General features: G+C 41.2%; 2 protein-coding genes across 8 annotated transcripts in view; both read right to left on the bottom strand.

The window, feature by feature from the left end:
* The window catches only part of ggt7 (gamma-glutamyltransferase 7), a 30940-nt gene extending 20014 nt beyond the window's left edge, over nucleotides 1–10926 (bottom strand). Inside the window, exons 1-6 of the mRNA XM_079588227.1 lie at nucleotides 10738–10926; nucleotides 8328–8524; nucleotides 5957–6183; nucleotides 3288–3439; nucleotides 659–773; nucleotides 431–498 (exon numbers count right to left, since the gene is read on the bottom strand). Of these exons, the coding sequence (XP_079444353.1) occupies nucleotides 431–498; nucleotides 659–773; nucleotides 3288–3439; nucleotides 5957–6183; nucleotides 8328–8517 (752 nt within the window). The 5' untranslated portion in view covers nucleotides 8518–8524; nucleotides 10738–10926. The remainder of the gene's footprint in view (nucleotides 1–430; nucleotides 499–658; nucleotides 774–3287; nucleotides 3440–5956; nucleotides 6184–8327; nucleotides 8525–10737) is intronic.
* A 734-nt stretch (nucleotides 10927–11660) lies between these two features.
* On the bottom strand, nucleotides 11661–24758 carry tp53inp2b (tumor protein p53 inducible nuclear protein 2b). Of its 7 annotated transcripts, none has more exons than XM_079588239.1 (4): nucleotides 24484–24758; nucleotides 21743–22083; nucleotides 16905–17034; nucleotides 11661–15367 (listed from the first exon to the last, which is right to left on the bottom strand). In XM_079588239.1, the coding sequence occupies exons 2-4, from the start codon at nucleotides 21864–21866 to the stop codon at nucleotides 15100–15102; spliced, it is 522 nt and encodes a 173-aa protein (XP_079444365.1). In that variant the 5' UTR covers nucleotides 21867–22083; nucleotides 24484–24758; the 3' UTR covers nucleotides 11661–15099. The 7 variants fall into 7 exon arrangements, with proteins under 7 accessions (XP_079444365.1, XP_079444366.1, XP_079444363.1 ...); XM_079588240.1 differs by having other exon boundaries at nucleotides 24493–24756; XM_079588237.1 differs by having other exon boundaries at nucleotides 16905–17334; nucleotides 24493–24755.
* Nucleotides 24759–26347: the final 1589 nt, after the last annotated feature.

The following is a 26347-nucleotide window of genomic DNA, read 5'->3' as shown; positions in this document are numbered from 1 at the left end:
GTGTTCGGGGAATTTGCCAGTTAATAGTATAACATTTAAACCCCTTAAATGAACGAAATGACTCGGAAAAAAGATTTGTTAATTTTGATGAACGAGATCGAACAGGAGAGTCAGTCGACACTGGTGGCGGGTGTTGCCAGATTGGGTGTTTTTCCGCTACATATTAAGGCCGTTTACTGGATGTTTTAGCCGGTTTTTGCCTGGAAGGCTCTATAGAAATCTGGCACCCTATTGAACGAAGTTAAACTGAGGGAGCGTGCCGTTCACCGACACCAGAATGAACGAGTTCACAGTAACGTTCATCAGGCAGTAATACAGTACGTTCAGTTCACGTTCGCCCAAAATATGAACAAGTTTTTAATCAAGGTGAGTTGTGCACCAGACTTTATGTCAAACTCTGCATGCTGTGTGTGCGACTACACTGCTATACCGTCCATGCAGCTGATGAGCTTGATGCAGTCCACTGATCATGCCTGGGACAGCCACGGACAGACCTGACTAACAGACAGAGAGACACACATCAGCGCCTGCAGAACCAGCACAGAGCACACACTGTGTTCCTGGAAACACTTGCACTTATTGATTAGCTTCGGATTTGTAACATCATCATATGACGCACATTAAGCCAAGATGAAAGCAGATCAAAATAAAGCTTTACCCTTTGATTAACATTCATCATCAGGTCCTCGTAAATACCAGAGGGAGCCATCTCACGGAAGTCAATGACCCGGCTCTCGTTTTTCCGGATGTCATGGATGAGCATCACGCCACCACTGAGAAGAGAGCAAGAGAGAGTCACTCACTGTGTTTTGATGAATCACACACGAAATCAATTTCTCAATCCCTGCACACATGCCGGCTCTCATTGAGCTTCCTGGGATTCAAGGACGAATTGAATTTCCATGAACTTTCCAGATATTTCGGATTTACAGCAACATTTCTTTACAAAAAAATCCTTTAACAGAGATTTCCGGCTAGACTTTTAAAATAATAGTTAAACAATTATAATTAAGGAGACTCAGTTTCTCATTGATTTCTCAGCAGGTTCTACTTTATACAAACACTCACAAAAAAATATTTTACAACAGAGCAAAAAAATAAACTTTTCCAGAGCGAAACACAATTCCCTGATATGTAGTTTTTTCTCCATGACAGTGGAAACCCAGTTTCTACTTTTCTCGTAATCTTTAAAGGGATAGTTCACCCAAAAATGTAAATCCTGTCATTATTTACTCACGTCGTTCCAAACACATAATACTTTAGTTGATCTTCGAAACACAAATGCAGAACCTGAGAGATTTCTGTGCCTCCACCGAAAGTCCATTACACCAACATTTTACACTTGAGTAAGTTCATGAAGGCATTGTAATCAGGGTTCCCACACCATTGGTTAACCTCAAATTCAAGGACCTTTCAAGGACTTTCCAGGTCCAATAGCCTAAAATTCAAGGACCTAACCCTCTGGTCATCTTCATTTAGGGGTCACACCCCTCTCTGGGGCTCTGTCGCGGTCAAAAGTGACCGAAGCCTTGACATGCAACTTCTTTTTCCCCCCCAGGAAAACCAATGTAATATATCTTTGGTCAATAATATTTTTTGATTATTTAGAATTTTGAAGGGATTTTATGATACTACGCAATATTTATACAATTTTTATGAGCTATTTTTTTTTTCATTTGAACTATATATATATATATATATATATATTAGGGCTATCCGTTAAACGCGTTATTAACGGCGTTAACGCAAACCCATTTTAACGGCGTCAATTTTTTTAATCGCGAGATTAACGCCTAGCTAACTTTGTAGTTTTTGTCACATGCTTTTGCAACAACTAACGTTATTAAAACTACAACACCACACCGGATCTAGCTAGACCAGAAACAAAACAACAGGCACACACTTGTTTGGGCTTGGCGAACCGAACCGGCCAAAGAGTGGACGAGAAGCGCAGCGTCTAGGACAACTCGTATCGCACATCGGACGCGCACTTTCTCAGTTTATGGCCAGCAATAAAAACGGTGAATGGCGCCGCCGGTGTGTGTACACTCATAGAGAATAATGTGTTCGAATTTTAAATGTGCGACCCGCTTTAACGTTACGTTTTGAGTGGATGAATGATGAGCGCGAGACGCCGAAATGGAGGCCAAAAAGATTCTGAATGTAAAGTTTACTTTTAAAAAGTTGCCAAATGGTTCAATTGACAAGACCAAAGTGATCTGTGTGTGTGTCGTTGTGAACTGAGCTATCAACGCAGCACGTCCAGTCGGAAACACCACTCGATGGTCAAGCACACACACACACCGCTGATGTGTTTCTACGCCCACTCGTCAACATCAGTAACGTTACCTCGTCAGTATTTCTTTCGCCCTTTTATTGATGGACAGTGTTACATTGTGTGAGAGATTATTTGCTCCAAGTGAGAATGTTAGTGTGAAATTGAACACAGTATGTTGTTTTTAATTAAAAACATTTGCACAAAGCAAGCCGATCCACTTTTCCATGTTGATAAGAGCATTAAAATTAGAAAAAAATAATGGAACAAAAAGAAATCAAGAGACATTTAGAATAGATAAAAATGTGCGATTAATCGCGAGTTAACTATGACATTAATGCGATTAATCGCGATTAAATATTTTAATAGTTTGACAGCCCTAATATATATATATATATATTCACATTAAAAGTGGAAGCCTTTAAAAAAAAAATGAAGTGAGAAAAGTGCCATTTGGAGGCGTTAAAAAAATAAAAACTTGTAATGTCCTGTAACCAACTGTATAGCTCCCTATATAAAGGCTAGGATGGCTTGAGGAGAAGTAAATCATGGGCAAACTTTCATTTTCAAGTGAACTTCTCTTTTAACGAAGCGTGTAAATGCGCGTAACTAACGTAAATCAAGCAAGCTAGTACGTATAGGCCACAAAGTGTTGCCGAAGTAACACATTAGCGGCCCGGAGGGAATAATATGGATTTTTTTCCAGAAAGCTTCTTGCACAAAATAAATTCAAGGACTTGTATCTATTATGACCGTTTTCAAAAACTTTCCAGGGCCTTGAAATCTTTTTTTCCGATTCACAAACTTTCAAGGATTTCAAGGACCCGTGGGAACCCTGTGTAAAACTAATCCATATGAATGGATCGCTTTAATCCAAGACTTCTGGAGAGACACGATTGCTTTATATGTTAGATGTTCTGAGCTTCTGTTTACCAGGGATCATTTTTGGGTAAACCAACCCTTTAAAGTTTCCCTCACGAGATACAGAAAGCCTGTGGTTAAGCGCTCGTACCCGCCGATGCCCGAGGCGTGCGGATGGATGATGCCCAGGCAGAGGGAAGCGGCGATGGCGGCATCAACGCTGGACCCGTGTTTGCCCAGCACGTCGAAGCCGAGAGACGTGCAGCGGGCCACATCCGTCACCACCGCGGCCTGACTGTACACCTGAGGGAAGAGGAAGCACAAGCCAAGGTTTTAGTGGAATACAAGTTGGATTTTATCCTCCACGAGCCAAAGAATTATACGTTTGATTGGACAAAACAGTAGCACACCTTTCCTCAACGAGCAAATCAATTTGAGGCATCATTCACTGAAAACTACCAAGCCCACCAACTACTAACCCTGTTTACCTTTGGCTAACACTAAGGCTATGTTTACACGGAAACGATCTGAAGAGAAAACGCAAAAGTGGCGTTGCGCTATCACTTTTTATTCTGCGTTTAGATGAGCGTTATGGGGGGAAATCTGCGTGCATATGGTGACGCAAAAGTGTGTGAAATTGGATGTAGTGTGCACTCCAGGCGGCTAGGTGGCGATGTGGAGCACTGAAAGTGAAGGAGATGCTGACACAGTTTTTCATGTGTAATACGGTAAAGCTGCGGCTTTAACCCTCGGCGCTCTTCGCGTGTCGCTCAAAAATGACAGAATTTTTTTTTTTTTTTCAATGAAATTAATGCTATATTTTATATCCTGTACTGGCGCATGCCTGTGACGTAAACGCGTACGCGACGCCTTCACTGTCTAGCAGACTTTTGCGTTTTTACCGTTTTTACCCTTTAGACGGGAACGCGACAGTGGAGCGTTTTAAAGATTTCCACTCTGGAGGGTGGTTTCACTTTTTTGTGTTTTTAAGCCCCAAAAACGCCGTCGCCGTGTAAACGAAAGGCACATCTGATAAAATATTTTTACGCTTTCACCCGCAAACGCGTTCTCGTGTAAACAGGGCCTATGAAAACACTACCAAACCAGTTTTCCTTTGGTTAACACTATGAAAAACTCCAGACCTGAACAACTACTGATCCCGTTTACCTTTGGTTAAAACTAAAACTAAAAAACAACTAACCCTACCAACTGCCAACTCTTACCTTTTATTAATGCGATAAAAGAAACTACCAACCCTGCTTGCCTTCATTAAAGGGATAGTTCACTTTAAAATTAAAATTCTGTCATCATTTACTCACCCTCAAGTTGTTTCAAACCTGTATTAATTTATTTCTTCTGCTGAACACAAAGAAAGATATTTTGAAGAATGTCAGTAACCAAACAGTAGTCTGTACCCATTGACTTCCATAGTAGGAAAAAAAAATACTATATGGACGTCAATGGGTACAGACTACTGTCTGGTTACTGACATTCTTCAAAATATCTTTCTTTGTGTTCAGCAGAAGAAATAAATTAATACAGGTTTGAAACAACTTGAGGGTGAGTAAATGATGACAGAATTTTAATTTTAAAGTGAACTATCCCTTTAACATTAAAAATAAACAAATACCAACCCTACTAAACACATACTTTAACCCCTTAAGCGGCACCCCCTTTTTTTTAATAGACATGAAAATGCACATGCCGAATTTAAATGGTTGTAATTTAGGAATGCTTTGGAATATAGATGTAAGATTGGTCTTGTTTTAAAGAAGACATTTGGCAGATTTTAAAGTTAAAGATTTAAAGTTAAACAAAAAAAGTTATAGAAGTTTGAGTTTATGAAAATGTACAATGTTAAAAATTGTATTATTCATATTTTATATAAAAACCTGGAGGACTCTAAAAATGCCAAAAAAAAAGCCAAAAAAAAAAAGAGCCAAAAATCAGAACAAGTTGTGTTTCAAATTTTAGGTTGATATCTCAAAAAGTCAGCGTTCAGTGAGATTTAGTTTGGGCGCAGTACCACACTTCTCCACTAGTTGACATTACTGTCCATATAAGGGCGCCTCCATTTCCATATGTTGTTTGAGTCTGAACCATTATTTTTACAATTTTCATACAATTTATGAAGTAGACATCCTATTCAGAAGTAGTGTTGGAAGTTTGGCAGATTTAGAAATGAACTCAACCTCTAAGAAACTCAGAAAGATCACGTATGTGCATTATAGCTCGCTGCCACATCACTAATGCTGAATCTATTATTGTTTTCTTTATATTTAAAACATTTTCAGAGCTTTTTTTCTAAAATAATTGAATGGATGCTATCTTTTGAACTCTTGGCATGAAAACAAACTGAGGTTTCTACCATTCGGTCATGATTTTTCATGTTCATCACTATTTCAAAATAAAGGTCTGAACACGCCTTAGGAGTATGAACATATTCTTGTTGCAAATTGATAAATTACGGCTCCTCTGTCATTTATGTAGAAAATCAGTCACCAAATATGTAAACTAGAGATTGTAAGCTTTCAAATGATATACAGTTTGTCAAGATTAGTTTAGGTTTAGTATAGGATATTACTGTTTTAAATATGTAATGGCTGTGCCAACTTGCAGCCCTGGCAGCATACAGATGAAAATGTAATAAATTATTGTTTTAATAAATGTAAATACGCATACAACTCTGGTTTGTTTTAAGCAGTTCTTAACCCTCATTGTAAAAGGCTTTACATAATGTCCTGCTTTTTTTCAGTTGGCAACCTGTCCCAGAGTTGGGTCGCCTCTACAGAGAGTCTGTTGCTGTGTGTTTGACCGCACCTGTGGGTCCCCGAAGTAGATCTGCATGATGAGGGCCACGGTGACCCCGGTGGCGAAGGTCAGGCAGGCGGTGATGATGACGGTCAGGCCGTCCCGTGTGCACGCGCACTCCTGCGCCAGCGGGTCTCTGGTGGTCTCTCTCAGGGGAGAGATGTCATGCCGGGCCAGGTCCGAGGCGGAGGAGGGCAGCCGCTGCAGTCGGGCCGAGTTCAGGAACAGATCCGGCTCTATGAGAGACAGGAGTTCGGGAGTCAAGTCCCCTTCATTCATACAGCGCTTTTAACAATATAGACGGTTTCAAAGCAGCTTTACAGTGATTATAGGAAATTACAGTGACAGATATTGTTTACAGCAGCTCTAGAATAAAGTTATTGTCCAGCTAAAGTTAGTTTTGATTGATTCACTTCCGTTGCAAAGATCGCTTAGGGGCCGCTTACACGTTTTTTTACTTTATCATCTTTGTGTAAACTACAAAAACGCAAATCTGTGAAAACGCTGATGGTGTGCACGTGTATTACGTGTTTTGTCTATAGACCTTATGTAGCCCCGCCCCTTTTCAGCGCTGCGCTCGTTGTCTTCTGTCTTCCGGTCTGTATTTTTACAGCGATCTTGCGCATTTATGAATGAACGGCTCCTTTTAAAATCTTCACGGTCTAATGACATTTGTTAAGACATCTGCTTTAAACATTACAATCCTCATGATAACTTTCGTTAACTTTACATTAAGTAAATCCACTTCAAAAGCGAATTACTCCTGGACAGCGATGCCATAGAAATATACAGAGCGACCGCAAAAACGGAAGTTCAAAGACAATATTCAAGATGGTGGCGCCGGCGCGCTCGTTTTTCTGGCGCATATAGTCTAGTAGAGCCTTCACGTGCTATGGAAAAGATGATATTTTCCACTTGTGTACTGGTATTTACCAGTGTGTTGTGTTCAAGTGCTTTTGTTGTCGTAATGTAGGGAAAAGATGGACTCACAGATCCAGACCTGTTATTTGGCTAAAACTATTTTAGATTGCTTAAGTCATCTACTACAGCAAGAACATGATTTATCAGAACTCAAACAAAACAAAACATTGTCTATTGCCGTAAAGCATGTTGGTGGATTGGCACCTGTAGAATTTCCTTTAGTTGAAGATCCATGTCCGAGGCAGTTCGACTGCACAAGCGCATTTACACACACACATATAAATGCACACACACGCAACTTCTACGGAAGACTGTAATCTCGAAACGTTTCGACTGTAATCTCGAAACGTTTCGACTGTAATCTCGAAACGTTTCGACTGTAATCTCGAAACGTTTCGACTGTAATCTCGAAACGTTTCGACTGTAATCTCGAAACGTTTCGACTGTAATCTCGAAACGTTTCGACTGTAATCTCGAAACGTTTCGACTGTAATCTCGAAACGTTTCGACTGTAATCTCGAAACGTTTCGACTGTAATCTCGAAACGTTTCCACTTTAATCTCGAAACATTTCCACTTTAATCTCGAAACATTTCCACTTTAATCTCGAAACATTTCCACTTTAATCTCGAAACATTTCCACTTTAATCTCGAAACATTTCCACTTTAATCTCGAAACATTTCCACTTTAATCTCGAAACATTTCCACTTTAATCTCGAAACATTTCCACTTTAATCTCGAAACATTTCCACTTTAATCTCGAAACATTTCCACTTTAATCTCGAAACATTTCCACTTTAATCTCGAAACATTTCCACTTTAATCTCGAAACATTTCCACTTTAATCTCGAAACATTTCCACTTTAATCTCGAAACATTTCCACTGTAATCTCGAAACATTTCCACTTTGATCTCGAAACATTTCCACTTTAATCTCGAAACATTTCCACTTTAATCTCGAAACATTTCCACTGTAATCTCGAAACATTTCCACTTTGATCTCGAAACATTTCCACTTTAATCTCGAAACATTTCCACTTTAATCTCGAAACATTTCCACTTTAATCTCGAAACATTTCCACTTTGATCTCGAAACATTTCCACTTTGATCTCGAAACATTTCCACTTTGATCTCGAAACATTTAGACTTTGATCTCGAAACATTTCCACTTTAATCTCGAAACATTTCCACTTTGATCTCGAAACATAGTCTTTCTCTAAAAATTTACCTCAACAAACTACCAGGCCTTAAAAATGTATAATAGTTTATAATTGTAAAATTATTTTAAAAAATTGCTTCCATGCGAACCATAATTATTTTTGAAAACGTTTTATCTGTACAGAGGTAACGGGAAGGAGGCCTTCACAGGGAGACACTTCAGGGAAAAACGCGAGCAGTTACGGGTGACCGACCGCATCAGACATTCGAGCAGTATTACGATCAGATGCATTCACTCACCTGTGTCCTGCTCACTGAGGAAGTTATCGTCGTCTTTGCGCGGTTTGAAGGCGCTGTCCGCGGAGGAATCATCTTCCGGGAGTCTGGGGAAGCTGGTGATGCTCATGTAGTCCACAGGGGAATACGCACTGGTCAGAGCCGCATCCTTCTCCACCACGGTCACTCCTGCGTCGGCTGCCGGCGCGTACATGATTCACCTGCAATCAGACCAGATCTGCCTTCAGCGTGCCGGGAGTCACTTTTGTAGGCCAAACCCCAGACACCATTTAGCAGTTTAGCGCTTACGATTCTCGCCCTGAAGTCATTGAATTATTTTCAATAGTAGTTGTTGTTGTTTTTTGGTTAAATGTCTGAAATAAGGTCTGTGGTGAACACAAGCTCAAGACATTTTCACATTTCATTCTACAACATGAAATACATCAATAATACCATGTTGTGATTTATCAATGCCTTTGCTTTCTGTAGAGCTGATTTATAGCTAGATTGAATTTGTTTCAGAATTGATGAACATTAACCCTGTTATTAAACTGAACTAAATAATGACATCGTTTCCTCTTTTCTAGAGCTGCTTTTGAAATAGAAGTATTTTATTTCAGCCAAACACAATTGTAGTTGTAAAAGAAATAATACCTGGGCTCTTCCAAGCTTTATAATGGGAGTGAATTGAGCCTGAGTTTTGAAGCCCAAAAAAGCGCATCCATCCATCATAAAAGTGCTCCATACGACTCCATACGGTTAATAAAGACCTTCTGCGAAAGCCATGCGATTTTGTAATATAACTCAGGTTGTGTTTGGCTGAAAGATGGATGGCTTGAGGGTCAATAAATTATGGGATAAGTTTCATTTTTGGGTGAAATGAAACTTGAGCATTACTTTCCTGTTTATTATGACTACACAAATAAATGTTTAAAAAAGCTCCGGGATATACAGGATTGTATTCTGCCACGTGTCGAGTTATTAGCTACTTTTATTTACATTAGTTTAACTGCGTGTTTATCCACATGGGTATCTGACACGCAACTCCTCACCTAAAACTATTTTACACATTGCTTCTTTTATAAATATCAGGTATGCATTTTATATGATAATATTTGCAGATAGGCTACATTATTTTATTTTTTGAAGTGTCACACCACAGGAACATTTCAAATAAACTAAGAGCTAGGCCTAATTTAAAAAAAGAAGAAGAAAAAAAGACCAGTTATACATTTTCACTATATCGATGTTGATTCTTCTTTTCAAGTTTAATGGCGGTTGGCAAACCAAACTTATATCGATGATGATTAAAACCAACAAAAGGTTTAAATGCATTTTGTAAAACGTCCCTTTTATTATAACTATAATGACCATTACATTCACAAACCTCTAATGGGTCATTCTTACTATTTTGTGCCATTTCAGCTTGGTAACTATATAAAAAAATGTTAAAATTTAATAATTTTATCTGAAGAAACCTTGTTACACTACAACAAAAAATATATCGGTCCAGCTCAGGATATTATTCTTTAATAATTTTGCCCAAATTCTTCACACGGGCCTGTAACAGGACATTCATCTAAATTAATAAATGTTTTGAATGCAGTTATTGTAAAACTTACATTTTCTAAGAGCTAAACCTTGCAAATGTATTTAACAAAGTGCTCAAAAACCAGCAATATCTTGAAAAGCTGATCTAAAAATCACAATTCAGCACTTCTAGAATGACACCACAGGCCTCCATATCATGTATTCACTGAGTAATGAAGGCCTGGATGATGATGATGCTCGTTTAGCTAATATCTACACAGCATCGCCAGCCTATCTGCGATATCTAGAACAAAAAAAACGATTTGTCATGGAAATTACTCGCTATAATAGGCGATACTAAAACACCCCGTCACACCAGATAGCAGGAGACGCGCGCGTGAAGAGCTGGCGCTTTCTGGATGAACCAGTTCCCCGTCTCAATATCACTGTTGTGCTACAGATCACATCCGAATAGATCACAGCAGAATATAACCAGTGTCGTCGAGAGAAATACATCTGCGTGCGGGTTCATCCGTCAGATACACAACAGTAATAAACAAACCGGGGCGCGCGCGTTCAACGCGACATCGACTAATTTCCATCAATCTGTGTTATTTCCCCTCCGTGACTCGGAGGTCAGAGCTGTGTCTTGTAAACATACAGCGGATTCATTCACACACTACTCGCTGTTTTCACACGGATACGGAGAATAAAACCTGACATGTTCGCCGCAGTTAGAGACGCAGGTGTGCGCGTTCAAAATACCAAGACTGAGCCACGGAATAATAAAACACAACACAGAGGTCTTGGCATGTTTAAAAGGGCCAAAAACACTCGTCTGACGTACATTAGCAATTAAACAATAGCAATAATGTTTTAAATGCAGCCTTTCCATCATACTTACAGGTGAAACGTGCGGTTCAGCTCCTTGTCACATACCGGTATTAGTCCTGGTGAACAAGTGCATTCATTTCTTTAAATGAATCCAACACTGCGCATGCGTCGCACTTCATGAAGGCTGATCCTGCAGAACAGGTTCATCAATCAACCCTCAGGAGAAGGGGTGTGTGTGTGTGTGTGTGTGTGTGTGTGTGTGTGTGTGTGTGTGTGTGTGTGAGAGACTAAATGTATGTCAAACACACTGAGGTTTTTCAGAATAATGGACAATGTGGGTGTCATAATTAAGTTTACACTGTAGCTAACCCTTATTTTTGATGTAGGGTAGCAAGCAAAGCAAACAAAAATACTGTGGTATTCTTTTAAATGTCTCTATTAGAAACTTTTTGTGAGGTTTTGTTTTATCTTATTTGTTGATTTTATATATATATATATATATATATATATATAGAGAGAGAGAGAGGCTTTTATTTTTTGTTTTATTGTTTCACAGTTAGATTTTTTTTTAACTAGGGCTGTCAAAAGATTAATCACATCCAAAATAAAAGTTTGTGTTTACATAATATATGTGTGTACTGTGTAGAATTATTATGTATAAAAATACACACACATTCATGTATATTTTTAAGGAATAATTGCATTTATATACTGTATATACATTTATATAATTTATATTATATATAAATATTTTATATATAAATATAACCAATTTTTCTTAAATATATACATGATTGTGTGTGTTTTTATATATATAAATAATTATACACAGTACACACATACATATATTATGTAAACACAAACTTTTATTTTTGGTGCGATTAATCTTTTGACAGCCCTAATTTTAACATATTCATTGTCGATAGCTATATTTTCAAGTCAGGTGTGGATGAAGATGAAGAAATAAGCACACAGGTAAATAACGAGTCCAGATTGCAGTTGCATCCTGAGTGTTTATTGTTATTGTCTGGTACCTGCATTTCTGAATGGATGCTGGAAACCCATCATGGTATTTTGCATAGGTCTCTGATGCCCATGTCGTATGGATGAAACAGTCGGCACATCATGAAAACCATGCAGAATAGTGAAAGGCACAATCACCATAGATATCATAGACACCAATCTTTATAATACTCTATTTTTGTACTTTGTTACTAGGGTGAACATCTCTTCTAAATAACAATATGAGGAAAAAATACAAGCATATTTATTTTTGTCCTTTTTTTTTCTCATTTCATGTTTTCAATCAACCCTCCCTTAAATCACAATAACTATACTCGCTTCCACCAGCCTCTCATGAGGCCTATAGCGGACATCATTCTATAGTCCCACAGATTAAATTAATCATATTGAACACACACACACACATACACACAGAAAAATAACACCGAGTATACAGTGCCCGGCTGTGACGGTGAACAACAGAGGTGGATCTCTTCAGAGGGCAGAGATCACTGATTTTATGTTCATTACGCGATATTGCCTTGTCCACTTCATCTAATACAATGCGAAGAGAAGACGACCTTCGAGTGGACGATGTTAAGGACCCTTGTAAGGCTACAGGGCATTGGATTTTTCTAGATGCACCACTGACATTCGTACTGCTCTCTCCGTAGAGTCAATATGATGAAAAATCAGTCCATTTCAAATGAAAACAAAGAAATAAAAGCATATTTAGATTTACATTATACTTACATTATTTCGTTAAGAGATAGCTAACTACAATAATAGATGTACAGATTTTGGCAGGTGATAGGAAAGACTACAAGAAGAATTCTTAAAATGATTAAACATTAAATGACAGAAGAAATGAAAGAAAATTGCATCTAAAATCAAATAATGTAACAACAGTGGTATCGACAACATGGCAAATGTTGGTTTGTTTCGTAAAATACCCAGCAGACGGAAGTGTACTCAAGTTTTTGGAGCAACATACGGTTAAACGATACCATGAAAACAGGAAGGTGATGTTTCAAAAAAACGCAAACACTGAACTGTAAATAGATTGCAATTATATACATTTGAATGCAACTAATTGTTTACCTCTTAAGGTAGCTTTTTTTCCCCAACTCATGCATGTTGGAATGGCATCTCATTCACCAATGCAAACGAAAACATACTGCTAAATACCATGATTCTCCATAAAACGTATGACAGTGCAAACTTCTCAAAAAAATGTACAAACAGTCATATCATTATACACTTTCAGCACCATTGTTAGTCTATTCATTACTGAATACACATATAAGATAGATCACAATGTGGTGGACGCATGTCCTGTAAATGTGCTGAGGGTATTCGCTGACTGTCGAGGAAGAGCACACTTTAGGATAGTTAGTGTGAGTGCATGTGCGCCGAGCCCGTCACAAGAGAGACGCGGACCCAACAACCTCTGACAGGCAAACATCAGAGTGCATTGAAGATGTATTCACAATCATATAATCAATTTAAGAGGCATGATGAAATGCAAATAACGACATCGTTTGACAACGGATGAATTGAGAAACAGAGAAATGGTCATAAGATTTCGTTCTTTGTCTCTGTGGTCACAGTGGTTTCTCACACAAGCATTAGACGTGCGGGACAGGGGAACTTTTAAGCCTTTTTTTTTTGCTACACTGAAAACACAAAAAATAAACGTGTGGGGGGGATTTGTTGTAAGCAAAGTATAATATTTTCAATTTTGAGGTCATTTTAAGATTCTTGACATTTTTTGTAAGAGTCACCCATCAATAATCCTCCACAAATCAAATAAACAGTCATAATCTATACTCTCCTGCACCTTCTATACACGATTATATCTATAGCCCATGGCAACCTCTCCTCGGCTCTATGTGTTGATCATGTGACCTGTAAAGACATTGCACACTGCCCCGATACTCCCGCGATCTTTTCCTATTAGAACAGATGTTGACAGGGAGCTATACTTCAGCTTCACGTCACATTTCAGGGAAATGCTAAAAAGCTATATCCCTAAAAGAATCCACAAAAAAAAAAAAATCTAGTGTTGTTGGCATAGTATCAGTCCCGTCCATGATGGGCCCTCCCTCAGGTTAACTACAGGCTCTGTTACAAAATCTAGGGAGCTAGATTACTTAAAAAGCTGCCTCAAGAGACTCCATTTCAGTAAAGTTAGATGTTAGCATGTTGCTAAGCTAATGCAAGGTAGCGCTCTAATAAACAAAAATTCATGGTACACCTACATATTGGGTGACAATATCTATTTTTAAATACACTGGGGTATGCCTCACCATGCAGAGTATGTATAGAAATGATGCTGCCCGCTTTCTCCACCATTTTTTTTCCTCCTGGAACTGACTTCTCTAGGAAGGGTTCTGCCTTTGCAGGAGCACACCTATGAAATTTGTTCAGTCAATGAAATTAAATAGTTTGGGAGTTGAATTTCTTTTGAAAGTTAGCACCATAATGTTGAAAATCAGGCAGCAACATCTACTTTGAAATGACCTCTTTGCAAACATATCCCACTATATTTGTCTTGCTCTGTACACTCTCAACTGCTTTTATCTGTTTAATTCTCGTTCACACTTTTATCTACATACTTTTCATTCTTGTTGTTTTCAAGTGACTAATTCGTTGCTGTAGGACTTAACTACATTACATTACTAGGTACAATTCTCTTCTGGAAATCTTAAGCCCAAAGTATACTTTGGCTGTAAGCATTCCCTGATGGTGGACGGTGCACGTACAGCGGCACGTGTGTGAGTGATTTAAGCGCTTGAATACAAAAGTCCACTAGATAGTGCGCACGCGCCGAACGCACCTTTCCATGCTCACGACCAAAGAGTATACTTTGAAAGGCTCAGAGCGTAACACCGAAAGTGAAGTATACCCAGGGCTTTAGGGTAAATGCGTTCAATGTTTGGCTCTTTTTTTCTGCTAACTAAAAAACAATTTGAAAAATTAACCTAATTATATTTCAACAAACAGCGCTGATGTACCTGAAGTGTCAGTGTTATACATTTAGAGGGATGTTGTACGTAAAGATAGAGTTTACATGTGTCTCCTTTTCTGTATACTCCCAGATTGGAAAACCCAACTTGGGAAACAGATTTAGGTGTTACAAGGACACACAGGAGATACATGGCATTTAAGCAGATATACGGATCATCTTAGACAGAATAATTGTGCTTTGTGGTGGCCTGCCTGCCAGATAAGAGTGAGAAGAGGATAAAGATAAACTGGCTTACGCTCAAGGACAAACCTGATTAATATGAAACTGAATAACATTATGGACCTAAAACGAGTGAAAGCAATAGGAGGACTTTAGAGGACATTTGGGGGATTCATTGGTAGGTATGGGTTTCTTGGGGTGTCTATGTGTAATAATGCCCTCAATGTAAACTTTGATGCCTCAGTGGCAGATGTTGCGCTGGCACGGTTGGTGCAGGAAGGAGTTGCGGGTGTGGGTTGTGCGCCGTTGGACCTGTTCACGCACACGGTTTTGGCGCTGTATGCGATTGCGCGCCAGGTGCCGACGCTCAGTGCGGGCTTTGGCCCTCTGGACCCTGGAGACCTGGGTGACTTTAGCTAGGGCACCTGCCTGTGCGGCCGCTCCTCGGGTCACCCGTGTGGTCATGCTGCTCCTGGTCACAGCGGGCACTGCTGATTCAGACATCCTGCTGGAAGAATGGGAAACATTTTAAGTGAGAAGGGAAATAATGATGTAAAACTGGAATGTGAAAAGTAGTAAGATGGAAGTCGGAATTAGGCTACGTTTACACGTGGCCGGTTATTTTCATAAACAGACATTTCACCCTCTCCGTTTTCAGAAAAGTGTTCGTTTACACGAACCTGTGTATATGCCGTCAAGAGCATGCCAAACCTGTAGGTGGCAGTGTAACGAGAAGCTAACGTTAGCCACGTTAGCCAATCAGAATCCCGAAAATATAGGTCGCACTTTTGACGCAGTGCAAGTTCTGTCGCATACTGTGACGTCGACTGCCTAAAACTCAGTTTTTCTCAGTTTACATGCAAACGTGCAAACAGAGTTTTCCAAAATCTCCACTCTGGCCGGAGTTTTTAGAAAGAATCGTTTTCAGAGGAGAATTCTCCGTTTGCGTGTAAACGAGGGGCACAACCGAAGGGGAATGTCTCAGTTTTTCAAAATAACCATTAAACGGGGCCTTAAAGACAGCGTTCTTCCAGTTTTTGATATTCAGCATGATTTTTATTTGATGTAAATCAGGGGTGTCCAGGCCTGCTCCTGTAGCTCCAACTCGCCCCAACACACCTGCCTGTAAGTTTCTAGTGATCCTGAAGATCTTGATTAGCTGGTTCAGATGTGTTTAATTAGGATTGGAGCTAAAGTCTGCAGGACAGAGACCCTCCAAGAGTAGGACTGGACACCCCTGGTGTAAGTGCTAACATATCCTACAACAGTAATCGTATACAGATGTTAAATGCATTTAAGGATAAAGCATTTTTAAGAGGCAGTGTACCAATTTTTTTTACAAAAACCATCCAACCAGCTGGAATTATAATATGCAAAAGAAGGCCAGGGCTGTGCAATTCTGACCCTTGAGATCCACTGTCCTGCAGAGTTTAGCCCTGATCAAATTAACCTGTCAGTAGCTTTATAGTTTAGTAGCTTTTATACCTTATTTTCTCTTCTGCTGTAGTTTGTTTTCTAATCTAGCTTTCTAATAAACCTGTAATTTATTTACTACAAACATTGTCGTCTCTGTGACAAATTGCTGAAATCCCTCTACTGCAGGGGTCTCCAACCCTGCTCCTGAAAAGCTAGCTACCTACAGACTTCAGATCCAAAACACCTGGCCTGTAATTTCCAGCTAACCCTGAACACCTTGATTAGCTGGTTCAGGTGTGTTTGACTGAGGTTGGAGCTGAACCCTGCAGGGCGGTAGCTCTCCAGGAGCAGGGTTGGAGACCTCTGCTCTATTGTAAGTTGCTTCGTATAAAAGTGTGTGCTAAATCAGACCCCCAAGCACATATGGCTCATCTAACACACCTGATTCAACTCATCAGCTCATTAGTAGAGACTGCAAGACCTGAATTAGGTGTTTGATAAGGGATACAAAATGTGCAGTGCTGGGGGACAGGTTTGAAAACCCATAATGCATCAATGTAAATGTTGCATCTGTTTACGATACAGAGAAACAGGTGTAAAACTTCGCTAACTGTGGAAGTGAAATTTACCTAACACTGCCAGTCAGGCTGGTGGTGCTCTCTTCCATCGGAGGGAGAGGGCCAGCCGAGACGTACACGGACATGCTGGGGTGCTCGATGAGGAGGTCCTCCATGGGACTAGCCTCCGCCGTGGCTCCCTCTGCAGTAAAACAGGGGGGAGGGGTGACAAACCAGCTCTCATCCATGCTGCAGTCACTACAGGAGCACGAGCCCCGCTCGCTTAACAACACATTCACTTCTACTGACTCAAGGTGGGAGAAGGAGGCGGGATCAGGAGGAGAGCAGATGGAAGGGGAGGGAGGATGTGCCGCCTCTCTCCTGCCTGCTCTAGTCCTGCGTTTTTTGCAGGTATGAGGAGAGTGGCCACATATCTGAGATGCATGACATTCACTGCGGGGACATGGGCGTGCTACTGATGCGGCCTCTTGCCCATCCTCGCCTTAAGTGAAGTAGGAAGAGATAGAAGACAGAGCAGGGTGTATATCCAGAATGTGAAAGGTTTGGTTGAAGCCATGCGAATGGGGGATGCCAGTACCATGAGCACACATACCAGTAAAAGGAATTCATTCAAATATGGAGAAATGAGAAGGGATACAGAAACAACAGAAAAACATAGAGAATAGGAATACTGTCATTAGTTTCTTATAACCCTTTTAAAATATTGCTATTCTCTAATCACCATGTACTACTTTATAAAGGCTCAATGACTTTGTTCTAAAGCCTAGTGGTATGTAGCAACACTGCCTCAACTTTTGGCGATGCTTGGGGTTGGACTATTGGTAATAATGGCTAATGGGGGAGACTGGCAAAGAAATGTCACACTACACCTTACATGTTTTGTGGGCGTGACAAACCTCAGAGCTCAAGGGGGTGATAGAGTAATCTTTGAATGACTGTTTATTAAACCAGATTATTATTCAGGTAGTTATAAACATGTAGGGCTGTCGCGGTGAAGGAATTTCCCTTGCGGTAATTTTGAGTGGCCATCACGGCCAAAAATATCTCCATTGCGTTCTGGGGGCTAAAAAAACGAGTTCCTTGGGGTGAGGGGCTCCCTAGTAAAAATCATGTTTGGGGGGTGAAAAGCGAGTTCCTTTGGGTGAAGCAGGGAGGGGATCCCCAGTAAAAAATAACGTTCTGGAGGTTAAAAAGTGAGTTCCTTGGATGAGGGACTCCACAGTAAAAATCACATTGGAGGGGGTAAAAAGAGAGTTCCTTGGGGTGAGGGGCTCCCCTGTAAAAATCATGTTCGGGGGGTAAAAAGAGAGTTCCTTGAGGCGAGGGGCTCCCCTGTAAAAATCATGTTCGGGGGGTAAAAAGAGAGTTCCTTGGGGTGAGGGGCTCCCCTGTAAAAATCATGTTCGGGGGGTAAAAAGAGAGTTCCTTGGGGTGAGGGGCTCCCCTGTAAAAATCATGTTCAGGGGGTTAAAAGAGAGTTCCTTGGGGTGAGGGGCTCCCCTGTAAAAATCATGTTCGGGGGGTAAAAAGAGAGTTCCTTGGGGTGAGGGGCTCCCCTGTAAAAATCATGTTCGGGGGGTAAAAAGAGAGTTCCTTGGGGTGAGGGGCTCCCCTGTAAAAATCATGTTCGGGGGGTAAAAAGAGAGTTCCTTGGGGTGAGGGGCTCCCCTGTAAAAATCATGTTCGGGGGGTAAAAAGAGAGTTCCTTGGGGTGAGGGGCTCCCCTGTAAAAATCATGTTCGGGGGGTAAAAAGAGAGTTCCTTGGGGTGAGGGGCTCCCCTGTAAAAATCATGTTCGGGGGGTAAAAAGAGAGTTCCTTGGGGTGAGGGGCTCCCCTGTAAAAATCATGTTCGGGGGGTAAAAAGAGAGTTCCTTGGGGTGAGGGGCTCCCCTGTAAAAATCATGTTCAGGGGGTTAAAAGAGAGTTCCTTGGGGTGAGGGGCTCCCCTGTAAAAATCATGTTCGGGGGGTAAAAAGAGAGTTCCTTGGGGTGAGGGGCTCCCCTGTAAAAATCATGTTCGGGGGGTAAAAAGAGAGTTCCTTGGGGTAAGGCGGGGAGGGGCTCCCCTGTAAAAATCATGTTCGGGGGGTAAAAAGAGAGTTCCTTGGGGTAAGGCGGGGAGGGGCTCCCCTGTAAAAATCATGTTCGGGGGGTAAAAAGAGAGTTCCTTGGGGTGAGGGGCTCCCCTGTAAAAATCATGTTCGGGGGGTAAAAAGAGAGTTCCTTGGGGTGAGGGGCTCCCCTGTAAAAATCATGTTCGGGGGGTAAAAAGAGAGTTCCTTGGGGTGAGGGGCTCCCCTGTAAAAATCATGTTCGGGGGGTAAAAAGAGAGTTCCTTGGGGTGAGGGGCTCCCCTGTAAAAATCATGTTCAGGGGGTTAAAAGAGAGTTCCTTGGGGTGAGGGGCTCCCCTGTAAAAATCATGTTCGGGGGGTAAAAAGAGAGTTCCTTGGGGTGAGGGGCTCCCCTGTAAAAATCATGTTCGGGGGGTAAAAAGAGAGTTCCTTGGGGTAAGGCGGGGAGGGGCTCCCCTGTAAAAATCATGTTCGGGGGGTAAAAAGAGAGTTCCTTGGGGTAAGGCGGGGAGGGGCTCCCCTGTAAAAATCATGTTCGGGGGGTAAAAAGAGAGTTCCTTGGGGTGAGGGGCTCCCCTGTAAAAATCATGTTCGGGGGGTAAAAAGAGAGTTCCTTGGGGTGAGGGGCTCCCCTGTAAAAATCATGTTCGGGGGGTAAAAAGAGAGTTCCTTGGGGTGAGGGGCTCCCCTGTAAAAATCATGTTCGGGGGGTAAAAAGAGAGTTCCTTGGGGTGAGGGGCTCCCCTGTAAAAATCATGTTCGGGGGGTAAAAAGAGAGTTCCTTGGGGTGAGGGGCTCCCTTGTAAAAATCATGTTCGGGGGGTAAAAAGAGAGTTCCTTGGGGTGAGGGGCTCCCCTGTAAAAATCATGTTCGGGGGGTAAAAAGAGAGTTCCTTGGGGTAAGGCGGGGAGGGGCTCCCCTGTAAAAATCATGTTCGGGGGGTAAAAAGAGAGTTCCTTGGGGTGAGGGGCTCCCCTGTAAAAATCATGTTCGGGGGGTAAAAAGAGAGTTCCTTGGGGTGAGGGGCTCCCCTGTAAAAATCATGTTCGGGGGGTAAAAAGAGAGTTCCTTGGGGTGAGGGGCTCCCCTGTAAAAATCATGTTCGGGGGGTAAAAAGAGAGTTCCTTGGGGTGAGGGGCTCCCCTGTAAAAATCATGTTCGGGGGGTAAAAAGAGAGTTCCTTGGGGTAAGGCGGGGAGGGGCTCCCCTGTAAAAATCATGTTCGGGGGGTAAAAAGAGAGTTCCTTGGGGTGAGGGGCTCCCCTGTAAAAATCATGTTCGGGGGGTAAAAAGAGAGTTCCTTGGGGTGAGGGGCTCCCCTGTAAAAATCATGTTCGGGGGGTAAAAAGAGAGTTCCTTGGGGTGAGGGGCTCCCCTGTAAAAATCATGTTCGGGGGGTAAAAAGAGAGTTCCTTGGGGTAAGGCGGGGAGGGGCTCCCCTGTAAAAATCATGTTCGGGGGGTAAAAAGAGAGTTCCTTGGGGTGAGGGGCTCCCCTGTAAAAATCATGTTCGGGGGGTAAAAAGAGAGTTCCTTGGGGTGAGGGGCTCCCCTGTAAAAATCATGTTCGGGGGGTAAAAAGAGAGTTCCTTGGGGTGAGGGGCTCCCCTGTAAAAATCATGTTCGGGGGGTAAAAAGAGAGTTCCTTGGGGTGAGGGGCTCCCCTGTAAAAATCATGTTCGGGGGGTAAAAAGAGAGTTCCTTGGGGTGAGGGGCTCCCCTGTAAAAATCATGTTCGGGGGGTAAAAAGAGAGTTCCTTGGGGTGAGGGGCTCCCCTGTAAAAATCATGTTCGGGGGGTAAAAAGAGAGTTCCTTGGGGTGAGGGGCTCCCCTGTAAAAATCATGTTCGGGGGGTAAAAAGAGAGTTCCTTGGGGTGAGGGGCTCCCCTGTAAAAATCATGTTCGGGGGGTAAAAAGAGAGTTCCTTGGGGTAAGGCGGGGAGGGGCTCCCCTGTAAAAATCATGTTCGGGGGGTAAAAAGAGAGTTCCTTGGGGTGAGGGGCTCCCCTGTAAAAATCATGTTCGGGGGGTAAAAAGAGAGTTCCTTGGGGTGAGGGGCTCCCCTGTAAAAATCATGTTCGGGGGGTAAAAAGAGAGTTCCTTGGGGTGAGGGGCTCCCCTGTAAAAATCATGTTCGGGGGGTAAAAAGAGAGTTCCTTGGGGTGAGGGGCTCCCCTGTAAAAATCATGTTCAGGGGGTTAAAAGAGAGTTCCTTGGGGTGAGGGGCTCCCCTGTAAAAATCATGTTCGGGGGGTAAAAAGAGAGTTCCTTGGGGTGAGGGGCTCCCCTGTAAAAATCATGTTCAGGGGGTTAAAAGAGAGTTCCTTGGGGTGAGGGGCTCCCCTGTAAAAATCATGTTCGGGGGGTAAAAAGAGAGTTCCTTGGGGTGAGGGGCTCCCCTGTAAAAATCATGTTCGGGGGGTAAAAAGAGAGTTCCTTGAGGCGAGGAGCTCCCCTGTAAAAATCATGTTCGGGGGGTAAAAAGAGAGTTCCTTGGGGTGAGGGGCTCCCCTGTAAAAATCATGTTCGGGGGGTAAAAAGAGAGTTCCTTGGGGTGGGTTTTTTTGTGAAAAAGTGTTCCATGGTGGTTATGATAATGATGTCTTAGAAGATAATTGCCTATATAGACAGTAAAAAGTGAGGCAGTTCACTAGGTTTTGGAACCAAGCCAACGTTTTCCGAATTCATATAGATTAATCCCCCTATATACAATAGAATTTTGCCTTGTTACCCCAACATACTCTGACGCCACCTTAATAAATTTAGGTCCGATTAAAGACAGTGTTTTTCGTTGTTTGTGTAGGACACTCACCGGGGAGATTGACCAGGAGCCACCCCTCTTCATCAGCCTCAGTCACACAGGGCTTTGGTCCCTTCAGTTCTGGAGCACCTTCTTCCTCGCTCCCAAAGAGCAGACTGCTGAGCCGCTGGAACATGGCTGCCTCGGAGGTCAAAGGTCACAGTTTTTTGTTTCCTGAGGGATAGCTGCCTTAGAAATTTTTGTTTTGTTTTATTAACTATAGTGACTAATGTTGTTTTTTTCAGCGGTGTGACGGATGGCTGGTCGATCACAGACGTATTGGCCTTGGTTTGCAGTCTCAGAGAAGGCGCAGTACAATATAAGGTCTCAGTTGGTTGTTGTGGTGCAAAGATCTACATTTGACAAAGACAGAAAAAAGAACAGGAGGGGTGGTCAAGAAAACCATATCATGAAATATTTTTCAGGGTTTATGAAGGTAAATTTAAGACTTTTTAAATACCTTTTTAAGTACACATCAAGTAAAGAAAACTTAAGGAATAATTGAAGGGAACACAATACATCAATAGAGTCAAGTTTGAAAATAAAACTTTCAGATATCCATTACTTTTTAATTAATAAGAAGTAGCTTGAAACACACTGCACAAATGTAATGTATCTTCCTCTGTATATTTGTCTTGTCCTCCAGTGCAAATGTCTTAAATCAAGATGCATACTGGAGATCCATAAAATATGAACTCTTTCTTCACGTTTTCTGTGAAATTTATCAAAATGAAGTGAGTTTATGATTAAACGAATAACAAATATCTGCCAATGGGATCAGAAAAAAAAAAAAATTTAAAATGGAAGATTACATAATTTATTTATAGGTTCAAATATTTGTTCTTGTAAAAATTTTCAGGAGTTAATTTACATCTCAAGTAAATGTATTTTGATATTTAAAGATCAGTTTGATATTTGTATTGGAAAACAGGACAACATTACTAAGGACGATATTGTTGCAATGTATGCCATGACTTTATGAATTATAAATTTAAGATGGTCTCTGATTTATGACCTTTAAGGCCTTAATTTGTGTAAGAGCAAATTAAGACTTTTTAAGGCATTTTTTAGACACACAGAAACACAGTTTTTGAGTAACATTTCATAGAAATAACATTTAACAATCTGTTGAACGACATACTTGGTGGCAATACGAGTATTTATATTATGCTAATGTTTAATGCGATAATGTGATCTATAAATAATCTATAAATCATTTACGAAGGATTGCAGTGCTTATATTTTTGGTGGATACGCTTTACATAAAAAAAAGATCACTGTGTATCACTGTCCGAAATACGCTGTATTCTTTATGCAAAATTAAATGTCATCTTTTTTCTCCAATTTTGGATTAAAATGTATGACCAGACCTTGTTAACTATGACCGGAATATGAATATGAAATATGACCAGTCCCTGTTCTTGACAGTTTGCGTAAGATTCACCCAGGCCAGAATATTATCATAATATTATTTGCCATTCTCTCTGCCTCTCTTGTTCATCAACACCTATCTGCATACCACATGACTAATTAATCAGTTAAATTAAAATTAATCGAATTTAAAACCATTAGAGAGATTTAAAATCATAAAATCAGATCTATTCATACATTTACAAGCTTATCTAATGTTCATTTATGCGCATTAGAAATGATCTTTGAGGTGATGATGAGTTTATATCTATTCTTATAATTTTCTTTGTGTTAAATAATTAAATGGATACACAGTTTATTCTAATGTCATAACCATATAATCTTATTTATAATTCACTGACTGAACCCCATTTAATTTCAGTCCCAATGGCTCCCCTACAGGCAGGCAGGCAGTGTGAATCTGGCCGTCAGTGGGCGGGGCTTCAGGTGACGTGTGATGCTGACGCCATAGACGCAATGACGCCCCGCCCTCTTCAGACTAGCGGACAGAGTGCGCAACAACTGAAGAGAGGCAGGTTCGGTTTGAAAGAAACAAGAAAAAAAACTGTTTATGACTACAACAAGGTATAAAAATAGTTTTCCCCCCTCCTTTTGGGACAAATTCAATGCGTACATCAAACGTAACGCGTTGATTAATAATAATAAAAAGGTTTTAACGTACGTATGACAGATGCAGCTTGAAAAACAGAGAGAGAGAGAGAGAGAGAGAGAGAGAGAGAGAGAGAGAGCGCAAAGGGTCAAAGCAATGACAGCTCGGATCAAGGGTATTACCAGCACTCTCAAATCACTCAAATAACCACATACTGTATATATCACCCTGAAAAAATCAGATTGTATTCAATAATACAGCTGGTTTAATCAAAACCCGAGGGTCGATAGACGGCCAAATGTTGCTGAATGTAGGTTTGTCCCTTACGCAAAATGTCAAAAGTTACATCCATTGGCATTCAACGTCGACTTGAAAACACAATTTTGGCATGAATGTTATTTTTTAAGACGGATTCTGTGCGAAGAGAAAGCAGAAAACCGTCGAGAAAACGGGCTTTGGTCAACGGCTGCGATCTATGACGAGAGCAAAACAGTGATGATGTATGATCGGAATGAGAGCGCGCGCGTTATAGCGGAAAACTGAATAAAATACCGTTCAAACTGATCCGTTTATGGGCAATCTGTGGTTTATGCACAGCTGAGCTGTTGTTATCGCTGGCGTTCAAAGCAGGTCAGATCTAGAGCAGTTTCAACAGAGACCGACTCAATTCTGCTGCAAAACAGATCTCGCTGTAAAAAGACAGAAGGAGATGTGTATGTATTCAGCGTCTTACCTGTCTTACCTGCAAAATTATTCAAGTTGTAAACGCGACGACCACACAATAAAAAAACAACAAAAAAACAAAAAAATCTTAAAGCATAGCTTTAGGTATTCTTTTTATATGAGGTAGTAAATTCACAAGAAAAATATGAAAAAAATCATTCTTCTTAGAAGAAATCGACGTGTAAGTTCTGCTTTACACGACGTTTGAGCCGCAGTATCTGCGAGCTGTGTGTGTGTTTCGGCAGATATGGTTTGGGATGTTATTGCTTCGCCCAGCTGATCCGCAGATCAGAATACAGAGCGTACAAAACAGCTGATGGTGACGTCACGGCGCTCGTAGCAACGGCGCTGACTCCGCCCACCGCGGGCGCTGGACCAATCAGAGATTTACACCAGATCTAGAGCTGTGGGGGTTGGGCTGATATAGTCTTATCCATAGAAGTATATATGTATAGATGCCTCACAGACCTCATTCAGTCAGGGCCATGACAGTGAGGGACAGACTTACCGTGTTTTCAATGGCATCTGCTATAAAAAGCTCCTAGATCACTTATAATTTTCCACAGCTCAACTGTCTGTTTTTTTTTTTGTCTTCTGGAATTTCTTGGAAAGATATTTTTGCAGTGTTTCGTAATCCAAACAATCCAAAAACACATTATATAACAGTGCAACCCACTGAAAAGATGTATGTCTCACAGCATCACTTTCATTCCCGTTAAAAATAAAAGATGGTGCAAATAAGGTAGTGTCTGTTTCTATATGGGCCGCTGTATGTAAGCCGTCCGCCATATTTTTACGGTCAAATCCGCTCCGTGAACGTTCGAAAGCGAGTTGACTGAGCGTCTGCAACTGTAGTTAGACGGAGGAATATCATCTATGCCTGCAATAGACTTCAGCAATTGATTTAGCTAAACTAACACAACACAAAATGAAGGCATTAAAAAGTTACCATTTTAAAAGTAAAAATCCTGTAATATTGAGTTAATATTTATAAAAACAAACCAACACATTCTAAAATGTGAATTTTTATACCATTTCTTTGGGAATTTAAATCTTTGTGGTTATACAAGCAGAAGCTGTGCAGTGTTGTGGCGTCATTGACACGCTGACTGTTCCAAGATGGCTGACGCGTCAGGAACGTTTAAATGTGGGATCTACGTCTGCATTTCTATGGTCTTATCATCTATTCTTTGCAAGTGGTGCTCACTGCAGATCCAAATGCTGTCCAGCTCCCCCTCGGTGGATCTAATGGGTGGAGGGATCGAGTTATGGGCTGGATGTCATTCGGCTCTCTCATTCCTTGTCCCTTTTGAAATCCCATACAATCAGCGTTAAGATATCAGCATTTGAATGATTTGTGTTGTTTTGTTTTAAATAAGATAACAAGAATAAGGGTGCACAGGTGTGTTGATACATGTCGTTTCGTTTAGAAAAGTTGAACATTAAATGATCATGAGTTGGAATTTCACGACTATGGAAGATTTGGAAATAAAAGCCAAGCAACCTGTGCTGTGGTTAAAGATATAAAGTGATGATCTCACAGTAATTCCTCCTGGTTTCCATTGGCACCAGTTTGAAACGTCCTGTCCCGGGGCTTTGTTTGGATGAGCTGCATATATACTCTGGTACTGCAGGTAATACGATCAGCAGCTCAGAGGTCGTGTTTTGTGAGCTCTGTCTCTTTAAACAGTGTTGGTAAATATTGCCTGCCCCTCCCGCTCCACATTCCTCCATTCCCACTCACAGTGGGGGCGGGGCTTAGACTGACACGTGTCACCAGTGACCAATCACAACACTGAACACTGATATGATGGAGGACTACGGATATAAAGACCTTGATGGGTGACTGGCGTCTTTAAGCTTCAGGATCTTCA

Source organism: Phoxinus phoxinus (genome assembly GCF_949152265.1).
Source record: "Phoxinus phoxinus genome assembly, chromosome: 18".
NCBI lineage: Eukaryota > Metazoa > Chordata > Actinopteri > Cypriniformes > Leuciscidae > Phoxinus > Phoxinus phoxinus.
Note: the sequence above shows the minus strand (reverse complement) of the source record. Positions and strands in the feature narration are given on the sequence as shown.

What these genes read in the sequence shown, in the direction of transcription:
- tp53inp2b (XM_079588237.1), bottom strand. Translation starts at nt 21,866, where the DNA reads ATGTTCCAGCGGCTCAGCAGTCTGCTCTTTGGGAGCGAGGAAGAAGGT. An exon ending in GCTCCTGGTCAATCTCCCCG is followed by an intron (nt 17,335 to 21,742) that starts GTGAGTGTCCTA and finishes ACTTCACTTAAG; the next exon opens with GCGAGGATGGGCAAGAGGCC. An exon ending in AGCCTGACTGGCAGTGTTAG is followed by an intron (nt 15,368 to 16,904) that starts GTAAATTTCACT and finishes CCATTCTTCCAG; the next exon opens with CAGGATGTCTGAATCAGCAG.